The 18,006-nt window shown below is 40.8% G+C and overlaps 1 protein-coding gene across 1 annotated transcript in view; it reads right to left on the bottom strand.

Annotated features, from left to right (window-relative positions):
- The window catches only part of adgrv1 (adhesion G protein-coupled receptor V1), a 175,885-nt gene that overhangs the window by 110,716 nt on the left and 47,163 nt on the right, over positions 1-18,006 (bottom strand). The window contains exons 27-43 of the mRNA XM_066711856.1: positions 17,840-17,979; positions 16,789-17,401; positions 15,990-16,205; positions 14,957-15,172; positions 14,400-14,644; positions 14,127-14,308; positions 12,950-13,761; positions 12,294-12,503; positions 8,337-8,467; positions 6,375-6,474; positions 5,945-6,124; positions 5,371-5,534; positions 4,795-4,882; positions 1,726-1,804; positions 1,360-1,498; positions 877-1,018; positions 266-531 (exon numbers count right to left, since the gene is read on the bottom strand). Coding sequence (XP_066567953.1) covers positions 266-531; positions 877-1,018; positions 1,360-1,498; positions 1,726-1,804; positions 4,795-4,882; positions 5,371-5,534; positions 5,945-6,124; positions 6,375-6,474; positions 8,337-8,467; positions 12,294-12,503; positions 12,950-13,761; positions 14,127-14,308; positions 14,400-14,644; positions 14,957-15,172; positions 15,990-16,205; positions 16,789-17,401; positions 17,840-17,979 — 3,923 coding nt within the window. The remainder of the gene's footprint in view (positions 1-265; positions 532-876; positions 1,019-1,359; positions 1,499-1,725; positions 1,805-4,794; positions 4,883-5,370; positions 5,535-5,944; positions 6,125-6,374; positions 6,475-8,336; positions 8,468-12,293; positions 12,504-12,949; positions 13,762-14,126; positions 14,309-14,399; positions 14,645-14,956; positions 15,173-15,989; positions 16,206-16,788; positions 17,402-17,839; positions 17,980-18,006) is intronic.

Here is an 18,006-nt window from a genome sequence, read left to right on the forward strand (position 1 = left end):
GTCCTTATTAATCTTATTAATCATAAATAATCTGAGAGTTGATATCAAAAGGATTTCTAAAGGGACTTGTACTCTGAGCTGTTGAGAAGCAGGAAAATAACCTGTATGCAGCTCCATCAATCTGGGTTCATATTTCTTCCATTAGCTGCTGTTCCCCCTCTATATTAACTCACCCTTAATCTTAATCTGAAGTCTGTAACACCAATTATGCCTACAGAAATTCCCTACAGAAAAGCCCTTCAGAACATCCAGCAAGTTCTGATACCTTGACCCTCACTCCGTCCTCCAGGACTATGAAGCCCTGGGTTGGAACCAGGTCCTCAGTTGCATTTGAGCCGTTGAGAGGGGTGATGTGGAACTGAGCAGTGACCGTGCCGAAGGTGCCTTGAGGAGGGTCACGGACAATGTACAGGGTGGCCACATTCTCAGACGGAGCGGACATGGAACTGGGCTCCCGCAACAGAAAGTGCTGGCTGTTGTTGAAGGAGATAATGCCATGCCCGTCATCATTCGCCAGGATGGTCACTGTGGCTGTGACAAGCAGAGAGAAATACAAGAAATACAATACAAGACTGGCTGGAAAGGATTGACATTGTATACTGAATATTTAATGTGTTTTGTAAAAAGTGCACATTTACAGACAACTGTAAATCACCATGGGTAAGGGCAGGATACATAATAACAGACATCAATAATAAATAGTTACTGGTTGCTAGCTTGCTGGCTTCCTTGAAATGTTGCTTTTTAAATTTCCAATCGTTAAATCACAGACACATGATGCAGAGATTAAGATATATGTAGGTACAGTAAACCCAATTGGATACATCACAGTATTGCTGTGGTAAGAGAGACTACGTTTCTGTAGATCAGAGATACCTGTTGTGTTGTCTCCTAGCTCCAACCCAAAGGACGGATTGACAAGAATCAGCTGGAACTTCTCATCACCTTCAGGTAAGTCATCATTGAAGATCAAGACCTCAACGAATTTATGCCTCTCACCATTGGCAAAGTACAGGATCTGCAAGATATTGGGGAACCATGAAACAACATTTAGGGACCTTTTTCTTTTTAAACCTGTGCATTGTGTAGTATTCCTGTAATGACTGTGTGACAGGATAACACAGACTTTAAACACCTTGAATAAAACAGAACATGTATTTATTTATTACACTAAAAAGATTAACACTTTTACGTAAAGTACAGCCTTCAATAATGTTATTATTCTTCCTTGTTCAATAAGTGCATACTGGGCTTTAAAATACATCTAACTGTCTGATAGATGTCCATAGAAGAGACACATAGATATACAGAGGCTTAAATTCTGCAGGTGCATTCAAAAAGGGAGTGGAGCATTCTTACCGAAGAAGTGGCATTGAAATCAACTCCCAGATGTGCCTCAAGGTTTTGAGCGTAAAAGAACACAGACACATTCCCATAGGTCCCGCCATTCCTGTAGACTACCAGAGTCAAGATGCCTATAGTCTCGTTAACTTCATAACTAGAAAAAAGGTGAATGTTCATGATGAATATATAAACATTGTTTTTAACCAGTGGAGCACTTTATATTCTCTAAATTCAATTTGTCCACAGATGCAATTTTGGAGACATTATTAAAAATATATATTCACTACTGCTGCATGTGTACACTTGAACATTTTCTGGAATTGTTATGAGCTGTATGAGCTTATGAGTACGTATTAAACATTAACGAGATGATGTGCTCACCTTGTGCTCTGCCACTCAATGATCCCTCTGATCCCATCATTGCCATCAATAGTGACCTGTGCCACAAGACCTTGGATATCTAGGGAAATGCACTTTATTTATTCCTACTATTTTAATCACAATGCTTAATATTGCTTGGAAATAAACTTCATGACATGTATGATAGCTACTCCCTGCTTAAAATGAAGCCATAGAAATAGATTCCAGTGGGTGAACATGCAATGTTAGACTGGGACTTTGTGTTTTGATGCCGATATTGTTATGCTATAGTATTGCACATTTCTGTCACCTGTTTCACAATTGTGCTTTAAAATAATTCTGTGAAAAATCTATAAATGAGTCTGTATGATCCAGAATAAATATGTTTCATGTAATGCTTCATATAAGAAGCATTATATATATTAGTACTGTGTACTGTGCAAAGCACTGTATATAACTAATAAAACAGTTGTTCCTTTAGAGTAGAACAACCAAATCAAATGTCTATTGAACTGCTGAAAGGATCTTCTCAATAATAACAAACAATCCATACATGTACACTTTAAAGGTTAAATATGAATTTAAACTTGCATTACAATGCAGTTGAGCTCAAACCTAAGTCATTCAATATATATATATATATATATATATATATATATACAGTGAGGGAAAAAAGTATTTGTACGTTTGCCCACTAACAAAGAAATGATCAGTCTATAATTTTAATGGTAGGTGTATTTTAACAGTGAGAGACAGAATAACAACAAAAGAATCAAGAAAAACGCATTTCAAAAAAGTTATAAATTGATTTGCATGTTAATGAGGGAAATAAGTATTTGACCCCTTCGACTTAGTACTTGGTGGCAAAACCCTTGTTGGCAATCACAGAGGTCAGACGTTTCTTGTAGTTGGCCACCAGGTTTGCACACATCTCAGGAGGGATTTTGTCCCACTCCTCTTTGCAGATCCTCTCCAAGTCATTAAGGTTTCGAGGCTGACGTTTGGCAACTCGAACCTTCAGCTCCCTCCACAGATGTTCTATGGGATTAAGGTCTGGAGACTGGCTAGGCCACTCCAGGACCTTAATGTGCTTCTTCTTGAGCCACTCCTTTGTTGCCTTGGCTGTGTGTTTTGGGTCATTGTCATGCTGGAATACCCATCCAAGACCCATTTTCAATGCCCTGGCTGAGGGAAGGAGGTTCTCACCCAAGATTTGATGGTACATGGCCCCGTCCATCGTCCCTTTGATGCGGTGCAGTTGTCCTGTCCCCTTAGCAGAAAAACACCCCCAAAGCAAATGTTTCCACCTCCATGTTTGACGGTGGGGATGGTGTTCTTGGGGTCATTCCTCCTCCTCCAAAAACGGGAAGTTGAGTTGATGCCAAAGAGCTCGATTTTGGTCTCATCTGACCACAGCACTTTCACCCAGTTCTCCTCTGAATCATTCAGATGTTCATTGGCAAACTTCAGACGGGCCTGTACATGTGCTTTCTTCAGCAGGGGGATCTTGCAGGCGCTGCAGGATTTCAGTCCTTCATGGCGTAGTGTGTTACCAATTGTTTTCTTGGTGACTATGGTCCCAGCTGCCTTGAGATCATTAACAAGATCCTCCTGTGTAGTTCTGGGCTGATTCCTCACCGTTTTCACGATCATTGAAACTCCACGAGGTGAAATCTTGGATGGAGCCCCAGACCGAGGGAGACTGACAGTTATTTTGTGTTTCTTCCATTTGCGAATAATCGCACCAACTGTTGTCACCATTTCACCAAGCTGCTTGGCGATGGTCTTGTAGCCCATTCCAACCTTGTGTAGGTCTACAATCTTATCCCTGACATCCTTGGACAGCTCTTTGGTCTTGGCCATGGTGGAGAATTTGGAATCTGATTGATTGATTGCTTCTGTGGACAGGTGTCTTTTATACAGGTAAAGAGCTGAAATTAGGAGTACTCCCTTTAAGAGAGTGCTCCTAATCTCAGCTCGTTACCTGTATAAAAGACACCTGGGAGCCAGAAATCTTGCTGATTGATAGGGGATCAAATACTTATTTCCCTCATTAACATGCAAATCAATTTATAACTTTTTTGAAATGTGTTTTTCTGGATTTTTTGGTTGTTATTCTGTCTCTCACTGTTAAAATACACCTACCATGAAAATTATAGGCTGATCATTTCTTTGTCAGTGGGCAAATGTACAAAATCAGCAGGGGATCAAATACTTTTTTCCCTCACTGTATATAAACAAAACAATTTTTTTTTATTTTTTTTTTGTTTATTATTATGTATTTATCATTGACACAGTTGTTTTTTGTTCTGTTCTGTTGTATTATACTAATCAATTTAATTCGCTGAGTCCTAAATATCCTACACTGATCACTGGCAAATCAGCTAAAACTCACATTATGACCATTAATTGCTGCATTGAAAATGTATTGGAGCACTGCTGTGATATTATAAAAGTGGACGATGTACTGCCACTTGCATAGGATCTTTTTACTGTGTTAAATTTTGAATGGCTCAATGCAACAGTAAGAGCAGCATGGTGCCTCAGACATTACCTTTAAGTGTGTAATGAACCATATCTAGTGGTCAAACAGGCAGGAAGCAAACAGATCAGTGGAAGGAAGGAAAAAGAAGGAGGAAGATTTACAAGGGATGGGAAAAGAAGAAATGATACACAATAACAGTGAGTAGTACAGCAGACACACATTTACTTGACAAATTTGAGATGATTCTACACTCTGTACACAGAAAACCTCTACTATGGACTTATTGTTAATTAAACTATATATATTGATTACAGAGTGATATATCGGCCCCCACACCCCCTGGTAAAAAGGGGGTTTTAAAAAAAGTTTTAGTTAACTCCACTGTTAAGGGAGTGTTTTTACAGCATCTGAACATCTTATAAAAACTCATTCAAGCTCAGTCCATGGTGACATTCACATTGAGGGTACCAGAAAGATGAAATTTCCAAAGTAAAATTAAACAAAATGCAGATTTGGTCTGCATTAGTCTAAAGTCTTAGTCTAAAGCAGTTTGTTCACCTATTCATGCTGAATGAAAGTCAGTCTGTGAATGAAACAGGCCTTACCAAACTTGGGAGCTGTCGGGAAGTATGTCATGAGAACTGCAGATGTGATGTTCACAAGAAAAAACTCCTGTAACTCAGGGACATCATCCTGCAACAAAAAAACGAACAAACTTGGAAGGTGCAATGAAAAACTGAAACTGAACTTGGAACTGAGAAAAATATATGTTTTTTTCATATGTGCCACAGAGAAAAGAGATATATTTTTGTTGCTTCAAACAAGTACAGTACTACTTTTACAAGTACAAGTATATGATCCTGTATATGCTTGTATTTTGTTCTTACTGTAAACTAATAAGTCAGTTTCTGGGCTGTACTTCTGCTTTACTGTATTGGAGAATATTGTATTTCTTTTCTCAGTTTCCACTTAACCAAAAGACTATATTCATACCAAGTCTCATAATTGTAGATTCAGAAAGTGTCTTCACTTAGATGCATATAATTGTACATACAACAACAGGAATGTTCATATGAATCAGAACGTGATGTCTGACACCACAGTCATGGCTCAGTCGCATGTCCAGTACAGTATTCAGAGTTTATGGAGAAAGCAGGTAGATGGACAGGTGGCTGTCTTACGTCCAGGATGGTAATAGGGATGGCGACTGAGGTCTGCCCCTCCCGCAGCAGCACAGAGCCAGACTGGGGCAGGAAGTCCAGTCCCGGCTCAGCCAGGGCCCCTTCTCTGAGGGCCGGGTCTTGCAGGGCCCCCCGCACCGTCTCATAGCTGACATTGATGGCTCCTGACAATTGTTTTAGAAATCAATGAACAATATTTGTTGATTTCAGAATTCTGTTTCAAAAAGGGTATCACTTTACCTAATACCATGTCTCTGACTTAAAGAGTTCATATTGACAGCTAGTAATAGTTGTGTGTGGTCTGAATTTCAACAGTGTACTGAAAATGTACAGACACTTCGTTCAAGAATGGACTTGTGTCTTTTGGGAATTAAGTCCTCCCTCAATGAATACCCCAAGTTTACCAAAGCCAACTGCATTTAAGCAGTTGAAGAACCCAGGAATAAAAGGACCTTATTAAAAAAATTACATTTAAAAACAAAGAATGACCTGAACTCTAGTTTAAAAATGAACCCTGCTAACAACCATAATCTCAACTATCTTGATCACAACCATCAGTGCTGTGAGAACTGACCCAGTGAGCCGAACTCCCTATTGATGAATATGTGGATGGTGGTATTGCCCTCCGGAGTGGATAGCAGCTTTGAGTAGGGGGCGAAGGTCAGGACACCATAAGGCTCATCACTGGCCTCAGCAGTTAGCATGGCCTCAGACCCCTGTCTATCCAGCACTGCTATCCCAGTTGTGGGAACACCTAACAAGGGATGGAATAACACAGCTCACATTACCTCTCATTTACTAAAAATCTAAAAATAATGATAGATGCAGATAGATAGATAGATAGATAGATAGATAGATAGATAGATAGATAGATAGATAGATAGATAGATAGATTGATATACAGATTAGGCTCAGTTGAAACACAGTGAAAGTTAAGTGCTGGATCTCAGAGTAATACTGAAACAGTCAATTTCTTCTCCACCAGCTCACTCCATCAGTGGTACCTCGAGTGCTGATGTCAGACAGGATGACTCTGTATTCTTCCTTCTCCTCAGGAACCCCGTCATCAAGCAGCTGCACAGCTATGGTCTCATTCAAGGAGCCCTGCAGAGGAATTAAGAATACTTTAACCCCTCTCAGATATGTCAAATCAAATCTAACATTCGTGGGAATTAGAAAGAAATTAATAAATAAATTCATACATAAAAAAAAAAATATATATATATATATATATATATATATATATATACAGTATTTGATCCCCTGCTGATTTTGTATGTTTGCCCACTGACAAAGAAATGACCAGTCTATAATTTTAATGGTAGTTGTATTTTAACAGTGAGATACAGAATAACAACAAAAAAATCAAAAAACACATTTCAAAAAAGTTATAAATTGATTTGCATGTTAATGAGGGAAATAAGTATTTGATCCCCTATCAATCAGCAAGATTTCTGGCTCCCAGGTGTCTTTTATACAGGTAACGAGCTGAGATTAGGAGCACTCTCTTAAAGGGAGTGCTCCTAATCTCAGCTCGTTACCTGTATAAAAGACACCTGTCCACAGAAGCAATCAATCAATCAGATTCCAAACTCTCCACCATGGCCAAGACCAAAGAGCTGTCCAAGGATGTCAGGGACAAGATTGTAGACCTACACAAGGCTGGAATGGGCTACAAGACCATCGCCAAGCAGCTTGGTGAGATGGTGACAACAGTTGGTGCGATTATTCGCAAATGGAAGAAACACAAAATAACTGTCAGTCTTCCTCGGTCTGGGGCTCCATGCAAGATCTCACCTCGTGGAGTTTCAATGATCATGAGAACGGTGAGGAATCAGCCCAGAACTACACAGAAGGAACTTGTTAATGATCTCAAGGCAGCTGGGACCATAGTCACCAAGAAAACAATTGGTAACACACTACGCCGTAAAGGACTGAAATCCTGCAGCGCCCGCAAGGTCCCCCTGCTCAAGAAAGCACATGTACAGGCCCGTCTGAAGTTTGCCAATGAACATCTGAATGATTCAGAGGAGAACTGGGTGAAAGTGTTGTGGTCAGATGAGACCAAAATCGAGCTCTTTGGCATCAACACAACTCGCCGTGTTTGGAGGAGGAGGAATGACCCCAAGAACACCATCCCCACCGTCAAACATGGAGGTGGAAACATTATGCTTTGGGGGTGTTTTTCTGCTGAGGGAACAGGACAACTGCACCGCATCAAAGGGACGATGGACGGGGCCATGTACCATCAAATCTTGGGTGAGAACCTCCTTCCCTCAGCCAGGGAATTGAAAATGGGTCTTGGATGGGTATTCCAGCATGACAATGACCCAAAACATACAGCCAAGGCAACAAAGGAGTGGCTCAAGAAGAAGCACATTAAGGTCCTGGAGTGGTCTAGCCAGTCTCCAGACCTTAATCCCATAGAAAATCTGTGGAGGGAGCTGAAGGTTCGAGTTGCCAAACGTCAGCCTCGAAACCTTAATGACTTGGAGAGGATCTGCAAAGAGGAGTGGGACAAAATCCCTCCTGAGATGTGTGCAAACCTGGTGGCCAACTGCAAGAAACGTCTGACCTCTGTGATTGCCAACAAGGGTTTTGCCACCAAGTACTAAGTCGAAGGGGTCAAATACTTATTTCCCTCATTAACATGCAAATCAATGTATAACTTTTTTGAAATGCGTTTTTCTGGATGTTTTTGTTGTTATTCTGTCTCTCACTGTTAAAATACACCTACCATTAAAATTATAGACTGATCATTTCTTTGTCAGTGGGCAAACGTACAAAATCAGCAGGGGATCAAATACTTTTTTCCCTCACTGTATATATATATATATATATATATATATATATATATTCAATGCCTTTTCATGGTATATACAGTAAATTAACTTCTTTGCTGGGTTCAAATATTTGAAATAACATGACAGAACATCCCACTGTTGGCTTTCTTTACTCCGTTATACCTCAGTGAAGAACAGCACTCCAGACGTGTTGGCAAAGTTTTGCGACACACGAGGGCCTTCTATTCTCCAGTTCACCGTGACATTCCCGAATCCTGGAGGAGTCCTCATGACCAGCAGCGCCAAACTCTCTCCTTGAAAACACATGACAAGAGCTTTCAGAGTAGTGCCAACAGCAGGGTTCTCCAGACCGTGGCAAACAGACACAAGGAAACAAACCCAAAGTAAATACAATAAGCCATGCAAATAACACATGAACTGCAGCCATATGTATCCAGAAAGCAACACTGTACACAAAGAAACAAATATGACTCCCATTGCATTGCTGTCTGATCCATTAATTGATCCAAAACCATCCTGAAATCCTGTTACTGCAAACAACACAACCTTTAGTCAAAATATGATATACCTCTAGTATGTACGGACTTTGCAGGGACAGCAACCTGGCCTCAATGGAATAAATGCACCACTTTGGATAACCATTGGTTTATGAAACTGCACAAAAAATAAGGTAACAGGCTTCAGAAACACAGAACCTAGTTTTGGTAACAAAACACCCTGCAGCTTGTAGGACTTTAAATGAATTGCACTGCAATGCAATAAGACTATAGTTCCCTGTTTAATTATATATTTTTGAGAATCCCAATACCTGAAACAAACAAATATGCCCAAAGATTCCTTTAAAGGAAAAGGCATCAATTTACAGAATGCACATTATAGTCCTTGTACTCATGCATTGTAGGGTTATTATTAGAGATAAGGCCACTTTTACATTCTCAACATAATTACGCCTGTATAATTCTTGTGGTTAGGACTGCAGAACTTTTTGTTTGTATGTTTGGTTTTTGTGTTTATCTCCAATCCATCCATAAAAAGGACAGAAATCCTACAAGAGGTACATGAACTGTTGAAGGAGGTCTGAATTCACCAGCATGTCATGCACAGTAGGTTTCACCAAAGGAAAGCTTTGTGAGCTTTTGTCACCCATGCTCAAGCAAGTCCTGCATGCTGAATCCCAAATGTACCAGCAGTAGCAAATAAGTACGAAGTGCACAGTCCCACTTACTTTGCAGATGCATGCACATTTGCACTGAATACTACTGTTCACATCCATGGTCAGCCTTTAACTGAACACTGAAGAAAACTATCAGTAGCAGGTATCTTTTATTTACTTTAAGTATTTATAGAACATTAGTTGCATCTTTGCGGGAGTATAAACTTATTTTACATGTAAAACTGTGTATTACATTTGCAATTTATTTTCTTTAGCTATTTAGTAATGTATGTATGTATGTATGTATGTATGTATGTATGTATGTATCTTCTCACTCACATACTGAACAATATAAAGGTTAACCGTACCATTTTGATAATAAAAAAATTAGAAGTACATTTTATCCAGCCTTTTCTTTTTTCATTTTCTTTCTTTCTTTTATTGTTTTGCTTGATAAGCACAGACATACATCAAAATACATCCTATATACAACTCTGGAAAAAAATAAGAGACCACTTAACATTGATTTCTGAACTTGGAGTGGTCTCTTTATTTTTTCCAGAACTGTATATATAGGATCAGAGCTTCTTTTCCCTTTAGTGATAATTTCCCTAATTTTAACTACATAATGAAAAGAAAAATGAAAGCCACAGCCTACCCAATTAATAGAAAGCCAAGTACTGGCATGCTTTTCTTACAGGTCTCAATAGATGACAGAATACATTATATTTCCTAAAATGATGTCCTTATGTGTCTTTACATGTTGCCAAATAAGTAAGATATACACCACTCTTCCACATCAATTCAATTCCTATTGCTTTTCTCCCTTTTTGAATGTGGAATTGTTTACTTGCACAAACCATTTCCACTGCTCATGAATGTCCTGTTGTTGGAAAGGAGATTAGTAACTCCATCTTTACTGTTCTTCATGCAGCCATGGACACAGCAACACTTCATATTGTCTATGGAAACTATAATTACTATAAAGGAATAAGAATATGGACTAAGAAACATCGACACCCAGTTGACTTGATAATAATGACGCAAGAAATACAACATCTGGTGATTTTGTAGTTTTTCCCCTACACAGGAAGTTATGACACAACACATCCTGAAACTCTGAAGGAGCATACATGCTAACTTCTGACATCTGCCATTATTTAGTAAGTTTTTAAAAAAATAATACATGTTTTAAATGTCTTATATGATATAATTGATCCAGAAGAGTGGAATACATCTTACTTCTACAATATAGCAACATGTAAAAACATATAAAACCATAATTAAGGGTTGCAGTCCAGTGCTCTCCTTGACAGGAGCTATAATTTAAAACACACATCCTTCTGCATTGCAGGAAACACTCCCTATGAAATTAGCTAAAATCTTTATTAGGCTGCTGTTCCATTCCCCATCCCTTACAAATGGACTTAATTATCAACCCAATATAATATATACTAAGTATTTTTATTTTGCACTTTATGACATCACCATGATCTTTATTTTTCAGCAAATGCCCACTGAGGAAGTATTTTACACTCCATTTTATACTTGTTGTGTAACAAATGAACACGTCCACTCCACTCTCTCCATTGTGGTTAATGTCAATTCAAAGCCTCATTTTAAGCTCCCATTTTGACCAGTGTTCAGTCAACAGCTTTCACTCCCTGTCAAATTGGGAACCATAAATGTCAAGAAAACAGCACACACCAGCTCTGAATCAGTTTCAACCACAATGCCCCTTACTGTAAATTCATAAATATGTAATAAACTTAAGTATATAAGTGCACATGAATTGTACTGATGTACTGGATGGATGGATGCACGTACACATTCATATTATACTAAAGAGCAGTCTGTTTTTTCATACACTAACATAGAGATTTTATATTTCATGTCCAACAGGAATGTGGGAGTAATACAGGGACTAGTCATAAGTTAAAAAGTTTATGAAAAGTGTGATCAACAATTTGTGGTGCAGTCCTTTGCTTTAGACAAGGTTCTGGGATTGGGCCTATAATGGGGTGTCCTGTGATGTGATTATCTGGGACACTCACAGGGATTGCTTGACGATAGCCCCCATGTATTTAATGAGTTTAGCTTAATGTCTGCTTATGTGATGCCCTTCCTCGCTCTGCCTCCTTTAAAACACTGACCCTGTTTGGACAGGTGATCAATGGCAAAGACAGACAGAGGTCCCTCTTTGCATGTTCATGATGTTTTGGAACAAAAACAGCTCCCTAGCTGTGACCATGCAGTGGCCCAACTCACAACATACACAAAAGAGTCAGGGAATCACAATGCCTTGACACGTCCAGGTTAAACACAGCCATATGAACATCACTGAGCACATGCTGGCTATCATTCACTGATTCCACAACTTTCCAGAATTGCGTCAACACAATTTCCAGAACTCCGGGTTCTGTCCCAGGGATGGCCTGCAATCCAGCAAACCAGGACTGTCCATCTCAAATCTGTAAGCCTAGTTCAACAAAGTATTAACCTCATGCACAGTTTGTCTCTGACACCAAGTTGGGTGTTGAGAACAAAGAGCATTTATTTCTATTACAAACAGAGAAGCAACATCGTTTCATTGGTTTAAACAAAAAAAAAAGGCATGCAAAAGGTTTGTACAATTGAAATCATTTACATGATGTATTGGTAAGAATACATAAAAATTGCTTAAAAATATATTCAGCTCTGGAAAAATTTTAGACCACTCCAAGTTCAGAAATCAATGTTAAGTAGTCTCTTCATTTTTTCCAGAGCTGTATACTGAATCAAGCCAAAAATAACTGAGGTATATGACTTTTAATATCTAAAAAAAAAACACCTCAGGAGCAAGTTAAACTGTCTCAAGCAGATTCGGATGCAGTTTCAGTCTGGTAGAGTCAGGACTACAGACAGTGGGTTAGTATGGGCGCTGGACAGGAATATCAACAGTACTGTGAGCAGGCACAGGGACCCACCTTCTCGAGCAATGACCGATCTGGAGGCAGTGTGGAAGCCCACCACTCCAGCCACGTAGTCATTGGCCAGAATGACAATGGTCACAGAGTCAGAGCTGGGGAGGATGCGGCTGCCCCCTTCTGTGCTCGTCAGCATGACCACGATGCTCTCGTTGTCCTCGGGCTCTGCATCATCTATAATGGACAGCTCGATGGTCTTCCTCAGGTCACCTTTTCACACACACACAAACATAATAATAAAACAAATATAAAATAATCAGGTTCAGGTGATCAGAAGCAACTGTATCTGTTGTATCCTTTCATTTGGACTTTCTGCACTGTGCAATTATAATGTAATGGATAATGGGAGTGGGGATCATTCTTATACTATATGTTAGATAATGTTATTAAACTAAGGGTGGGATGTGTTTTTATATTGAGTTTCCCTGGGTAAAGGTGTCAGAAATGACAGACAGACAGACAGACAGACAGATAGACAGATAGATAGATAGATAGATAGATAGATAGATAGATAGATAGATAGATAGATAGATAGATATAGATAGATTGATACACAGGTATACAGACAGATAGACAGACAGACGACAGGCAGATAGAGAGAAAGATAAATAAATCAAAGAAAATCCATGAGCCACAATGAACTCTCAAAGACTTGCCTTCCTTAAAGGTGAGAATTTCCCCAGTGCCATTGAAATCAGCACCAGGGGTGGCTGTGCCCCCCACCACTCTCCACTCTACCGTCACCTGACCCAGACTCCCGCCCCGCCTCTCAATCACCAGCAGCACTGAGCTCCTTGCCTCCTCCTGCACCTCCAGGTAGGCACCACTCTTTGTGGCATTAGGACTGGTGCTGTAAATCAGGAAAACCCCGAAGGCATCTCCATTCATGGCTATAGTGACAACGGCCCTGCTAGGCTGGGCAATGGTGGGTTGGTTCTGGGGAGTCGCGCTTGCGTTCAGAAGGTCGACTCTCAGGAGGTGAATGCTGAACTTCTCGTCCACCTCGGGCAAGGAGTCAGTCAGGATAGACACAGTGAGGTTGGTGGTGTCCTGTCCGTCCATCATGGTGGCCACCTTCCCCGTCACTGGCTCATAGTCACTCCCTGCGACAGCTTGAAAGCTGAAAAGGGAGGAGGCTGCGGTGACATTCTTTGTGAATGTCAGGAATCTCGAACTGCTGGTGCGCCCGCCGCCAGCAGAAGCTGCCCAGTCACAGCTGGGACTTCCAGAGGAGTTAGAGAAAGAGAAGGCCAGACAGGCCTGCTCTTGCAGGCAGAAAGTGGCACAGCCAAGCAAGGGGTCCTTGTGGGAGGAGACATTGAACTGCTTTGGAAAGGGGCTGGTGGGCATAGCCTGCACTGGAGGGTCATAGTAAGAAAAAATGTTCTGCCCCTCGTCCAGAACCTGCGTGACAATGTCAATCTCCTCTGTGCTGTACAGGATCTGGAGATGGCCAAACCGACCCCCCCTGGAAGGAAATAAAGAAGTCGATAACAAGAGGAATTACAAGAAGTGTGTGATTATTTGGGGAGGTTATATATTTGAATTTTCTAAGACTGTACTGTGTGGCTTTTAAATAATTCAGACAGACAAGCAAATGGTCCTTTGCAGATTGTGCTGCAGCATAAAGGAAAATATCATTTACCAGTGAAATAATTGTATAAAAAGGTACATTGCTTTAAAGTGCCGTTGCAAGGTAGAGTATAAACCAATTCCTTTGATGCATGATTTTGTTTCCAGGTTAAAGATCTGGTGGTAGTATGCTTAAACTGTAAAACATTATGAATACTCTTGTCTTTAATATTGTTGGTTCCACAAGATCCGCAAACAAACCTTCGGCTGATAGTGATGTTGGCTGTAAAGACTCCTTCAAGGGGTTCCTGGACGCGATACATAGACTGCCTGAAGAACACAGTACCGTGGGGATTGTCATTAGGAGGCACCACAATGTTTACCACTCTCTCAGACCCAATGCTACCTCCATTGGAGGCTTCTGTCAATGCCACAAGGATGACCTGAGAAAGGAAGCGAGAGGTACAGATTTAATCTCTGGCCCTTGGAACATATAAATGTACAATACAGTGCTCTATACATGCGTCTGCTCACCTCTTCGATCTCCGCAACATCATCTGCTAGAACATCCACAGTCAGTATCTTCATGGTTTCACCCAGAACAAAAATGAGCTGACCTGATACGGGCTGAAGGTCGCCGATGGCGGGTTTCCCATTAACGGTGGCTGCCCACTGCAAGGTTACGTTACCCACTGTCCCAGCATTCCTCACTATTGGTAAGTTGATCTGAGTGGAATTTACAGCGGGCTCTTCTACTGTTATGGGAGCAGCCTGGAAAACTAACAAACAAAAGCTTGTTAGCTGTTTATCCATTGCTATTCTGTTTTTCACTTTCACATTTAAAACAATGTAGTTTTCATTTGCACCTTAGTTTTCATTACAGCTATTTGTTGTTATTTTTTTCAGACTTGTCAAGCATTTGCAACTTGTGACAGGTGCAAATAAAAGTAACTCCTCTAGTAACTCATTTTACTTTTAGACATCAACATTTGAGGAAAAAAAAATACACACAAGCACTTTATGAAGCCTGTTAAAGGAACACTATACGCAATGCATAAAACACAGAGGTAAGGAAACCTGTGGAAACTCACCGAAAGATCCGAAGGGGTCGTCAGAGGGCAGGATAGTGATTATGGTCTGGGTGAGGTCTCCCAGCAGGGCGCCCCCAGTGGTCTGATTGAGGAGCTCGATGCGGAACATCTCCTCCAGCTCGGGGCGATTGTCGTTGATGATGTAGATCGGCACAGGCTTGCTGGTCTCTCCTTCCAGCAGCACCACATCTGAGGAGGCCACGCTGAAGTCCTCTCCTGCATTAACAGCGCAAGAATGGCAACACACAGACAGTCACCACTGAGACACACATCAAGGCCTGCACTGCTTAGGGGATTAGGAACATCTATGAAGGGCACTGCAAGACATTGATGTGTTAAGTAGTTTTCAGTAATTATAGAGGCTTTTCATCATGTGGCTTTAGGGTACACATTTTTGTTTTTCTGTCATGAAGTCTCATATTTGAACCGGTATCTAAGCTATGTTTAACACAAGAGGGAGCCACTCTATTAGTTTCTAACATGAGTCATATATTCGTAACATTAGCAGCATGTAAATAATACCAATATGGATGTTATAGATATACTCAATATACCTTCACCAAGGTATATCTAATTAGAAACATTATTTGCATGCTTTTCCCTGTGTGTCTGTGAACAAGTTCACTATCTTACTGTGCTATGATATTGTGCTATAGTTCAGCCCTGATACCCAGAAGAATAGGGTCTGATAAGAACCAATTTTCACCAGCAATTTGGCCTTGATATGTCATACAATCCCCCTTATATTAAACACTATGGTACGCCTTAATTGTACCCTGCTTTGACCGAACTTCCCAAACTTCCACTCATCACAGGACAGACATGTGGGCCTTGTTATCTTTCTCTTCTGTCTGGTCTGCATAAAAGTGTCTGTACTTCATACATTTTCTAAAACTCTTCTTGAGATTGCCTCTTGGATCTCTTCCATGCAGCTGCTAGTAATAAAAAAAAATTGATTGACCATGCATCTCTCTCTGGATTATTTTCGACTCTTTTAATTAGAAAGTGCTGTTTAAGGGCACTCTGGGCTTACCAACCCTCGCAGTCATCGGTACTGCCCGAAACTTCACAGAGACATCTGCGAAAATACCACCAGTACGGGTCACGTTGACGATGGGCCCTATGTAGGACTCTGCGACACTCACGGCAGGGGCGGACAGGCGCAGGACCCCAAAGGCATCATCACTGGCATCAATAATAACCTGGGCCACAGTGCTGTTCTGTGGGCCCAAGCGAGGGGAAAGGGGAACTGAAAATCAAAGACAATAAAGGTTATGACACATAAGCAAGTGTCTATGCATGTCCTAAATAATTATTAGTAGTCAAATGTGCATCAAGTGCAGCAAGAAAAACTATGCAGCAAAATGTGTGATAATCAGAATATTTCATTCTTTCACACACACTTGGTTTAAGAATGCATGCATGTTCCATTTGAAAGATTAATCAATTTTAATCCATTTTAATGACACAGACTTGTTTTGATTCCCTCCAAAGTATTCTGACTGTGTTATGTGCTGAACTGTCTGTGTCTCACGGTGTGTGGAACCTGACTGGAACCAAGCCTACTGGGCTGAAATGCTCTTTAATCCATTATGCTGTTATAATTTCCAATAAATATTTCAGAATCTATATATGAAATTGCTTTTAAGAAGCACAAAAATATTCACTCCAAGAATATTCAAATATCATACCTTCCAATCTATTCCACTGCAGGTTTTTGGTGCAACCAGATACTTAATTATATAATTGAATGAATAGTTATGCTATTTGACTATCCCTGCTCTAGTCCTCACTTGACAGGTTTCTAAAATAAAGACTAAAATACATCTTACTTGGCCTGCCCTGAAGTCCCTTAACGAGATGAACGCTGAGCAATTGTACGAAGACTGACTCGGCTCGCTCGGCATCCTGGTCATCCAGCACTTGAAGGGTTATGTTGGCTTCACTCTGATTTGCAGCGAAGATCACAGAGGTCAGCAGGGCGATGTAATCACTCCCCTCTGTCGCCTTGGCAAAGCCTTCAGCAGGGAAGACAGCCAAGGCCTCATTGTCCTTTAGGGTTCCATACGTCACCTGCACTGTTCCCATCAGCCCCATCTGCCTCTCAATCTTAAGCGTGACCTCGCGGTTAGCCTCTCTCACAAGCATGGACCGGCTCTCGTTAGAGAAGACAAACAGTCCATAAGGATCGTTGTTTGCCAGGACGGTCAACATGGCTTGAGTCAGGTTCCCCAGCCGCCCATGGGACACATTGGAGAGGACAATGGAGAAGTTCTTGTCCAACTCTGGGATGTTGTCTGACAAGACCTGCACAGTGATATTCCCTCTGGTCTGGCCGACCTCAAAGGTGATGTTGCCAGTCCTGCTGACAAGGTCTCCCTCAGAGCTCAGCTCCACCTCCCAGAACACGGTAACCCTTGACAAGGCACCAGCATTGCGCACCACCTGTAGCAGCAAAGTACGGAGCAGAACAATAGTACGGAAGGAAGGAACCTTTTGGACTGCATAAACATTAACATTTAGTCAGCTTTTTACTTGATTAAAGAGGCACTTATTGGATGAGCGCAGCCATGTATTCATCACAGCATTGAGAAATTACTGAAGCAGGCTCTCATGATGCTAATTACCACCCATTCCAGTACAAGTAATTATGGCCATCATAATTAATCAGCTGAATTAAATGTCAATGAATCAAACAACTATAAAGCTGCTTGTGTCTGCTATATAACCTTTCCTTAGAAACTCTGAGTAGTATGATGCTGAAACCAAAAAAAGAGACCTCAAAAAACACAATCATTGTAAACAAAACTTCCAAACACACTTCAAAACTTTATGAATTTATTTAGATTTACTAAGATTTATAAGGCTTATTAAGTGTCTGACCTGTAGCAGGACAGAGCTGCGACCTTCCTCTGGCTCGGTCCCATTCACACTGAGAGAGTCGCTGCTGAACTGAAACACACCGTGGGCATCGTCTGAGGCTGCGATGGTCACAGTGACATTTGAGGCGATGCCTAGGCTGGCTGTGGAGAGAGATCTCTGTAAGGTTC

The sequence above is a fragment of the Amia ocellicauda genome, chromosome 8, assembly GCF_036373705.1.
Source record: "Amia ocellicauda isolate fAmiCal2 chromosome 8, fAmiCal2.hap1, whole genome shotgun sequence".
Lineage (NCBI taxonomy): Eukaryota > Metazoa > Chordata > Actinopteri > Amiiformes > Amiidae > Amia > Amia ocellicauda.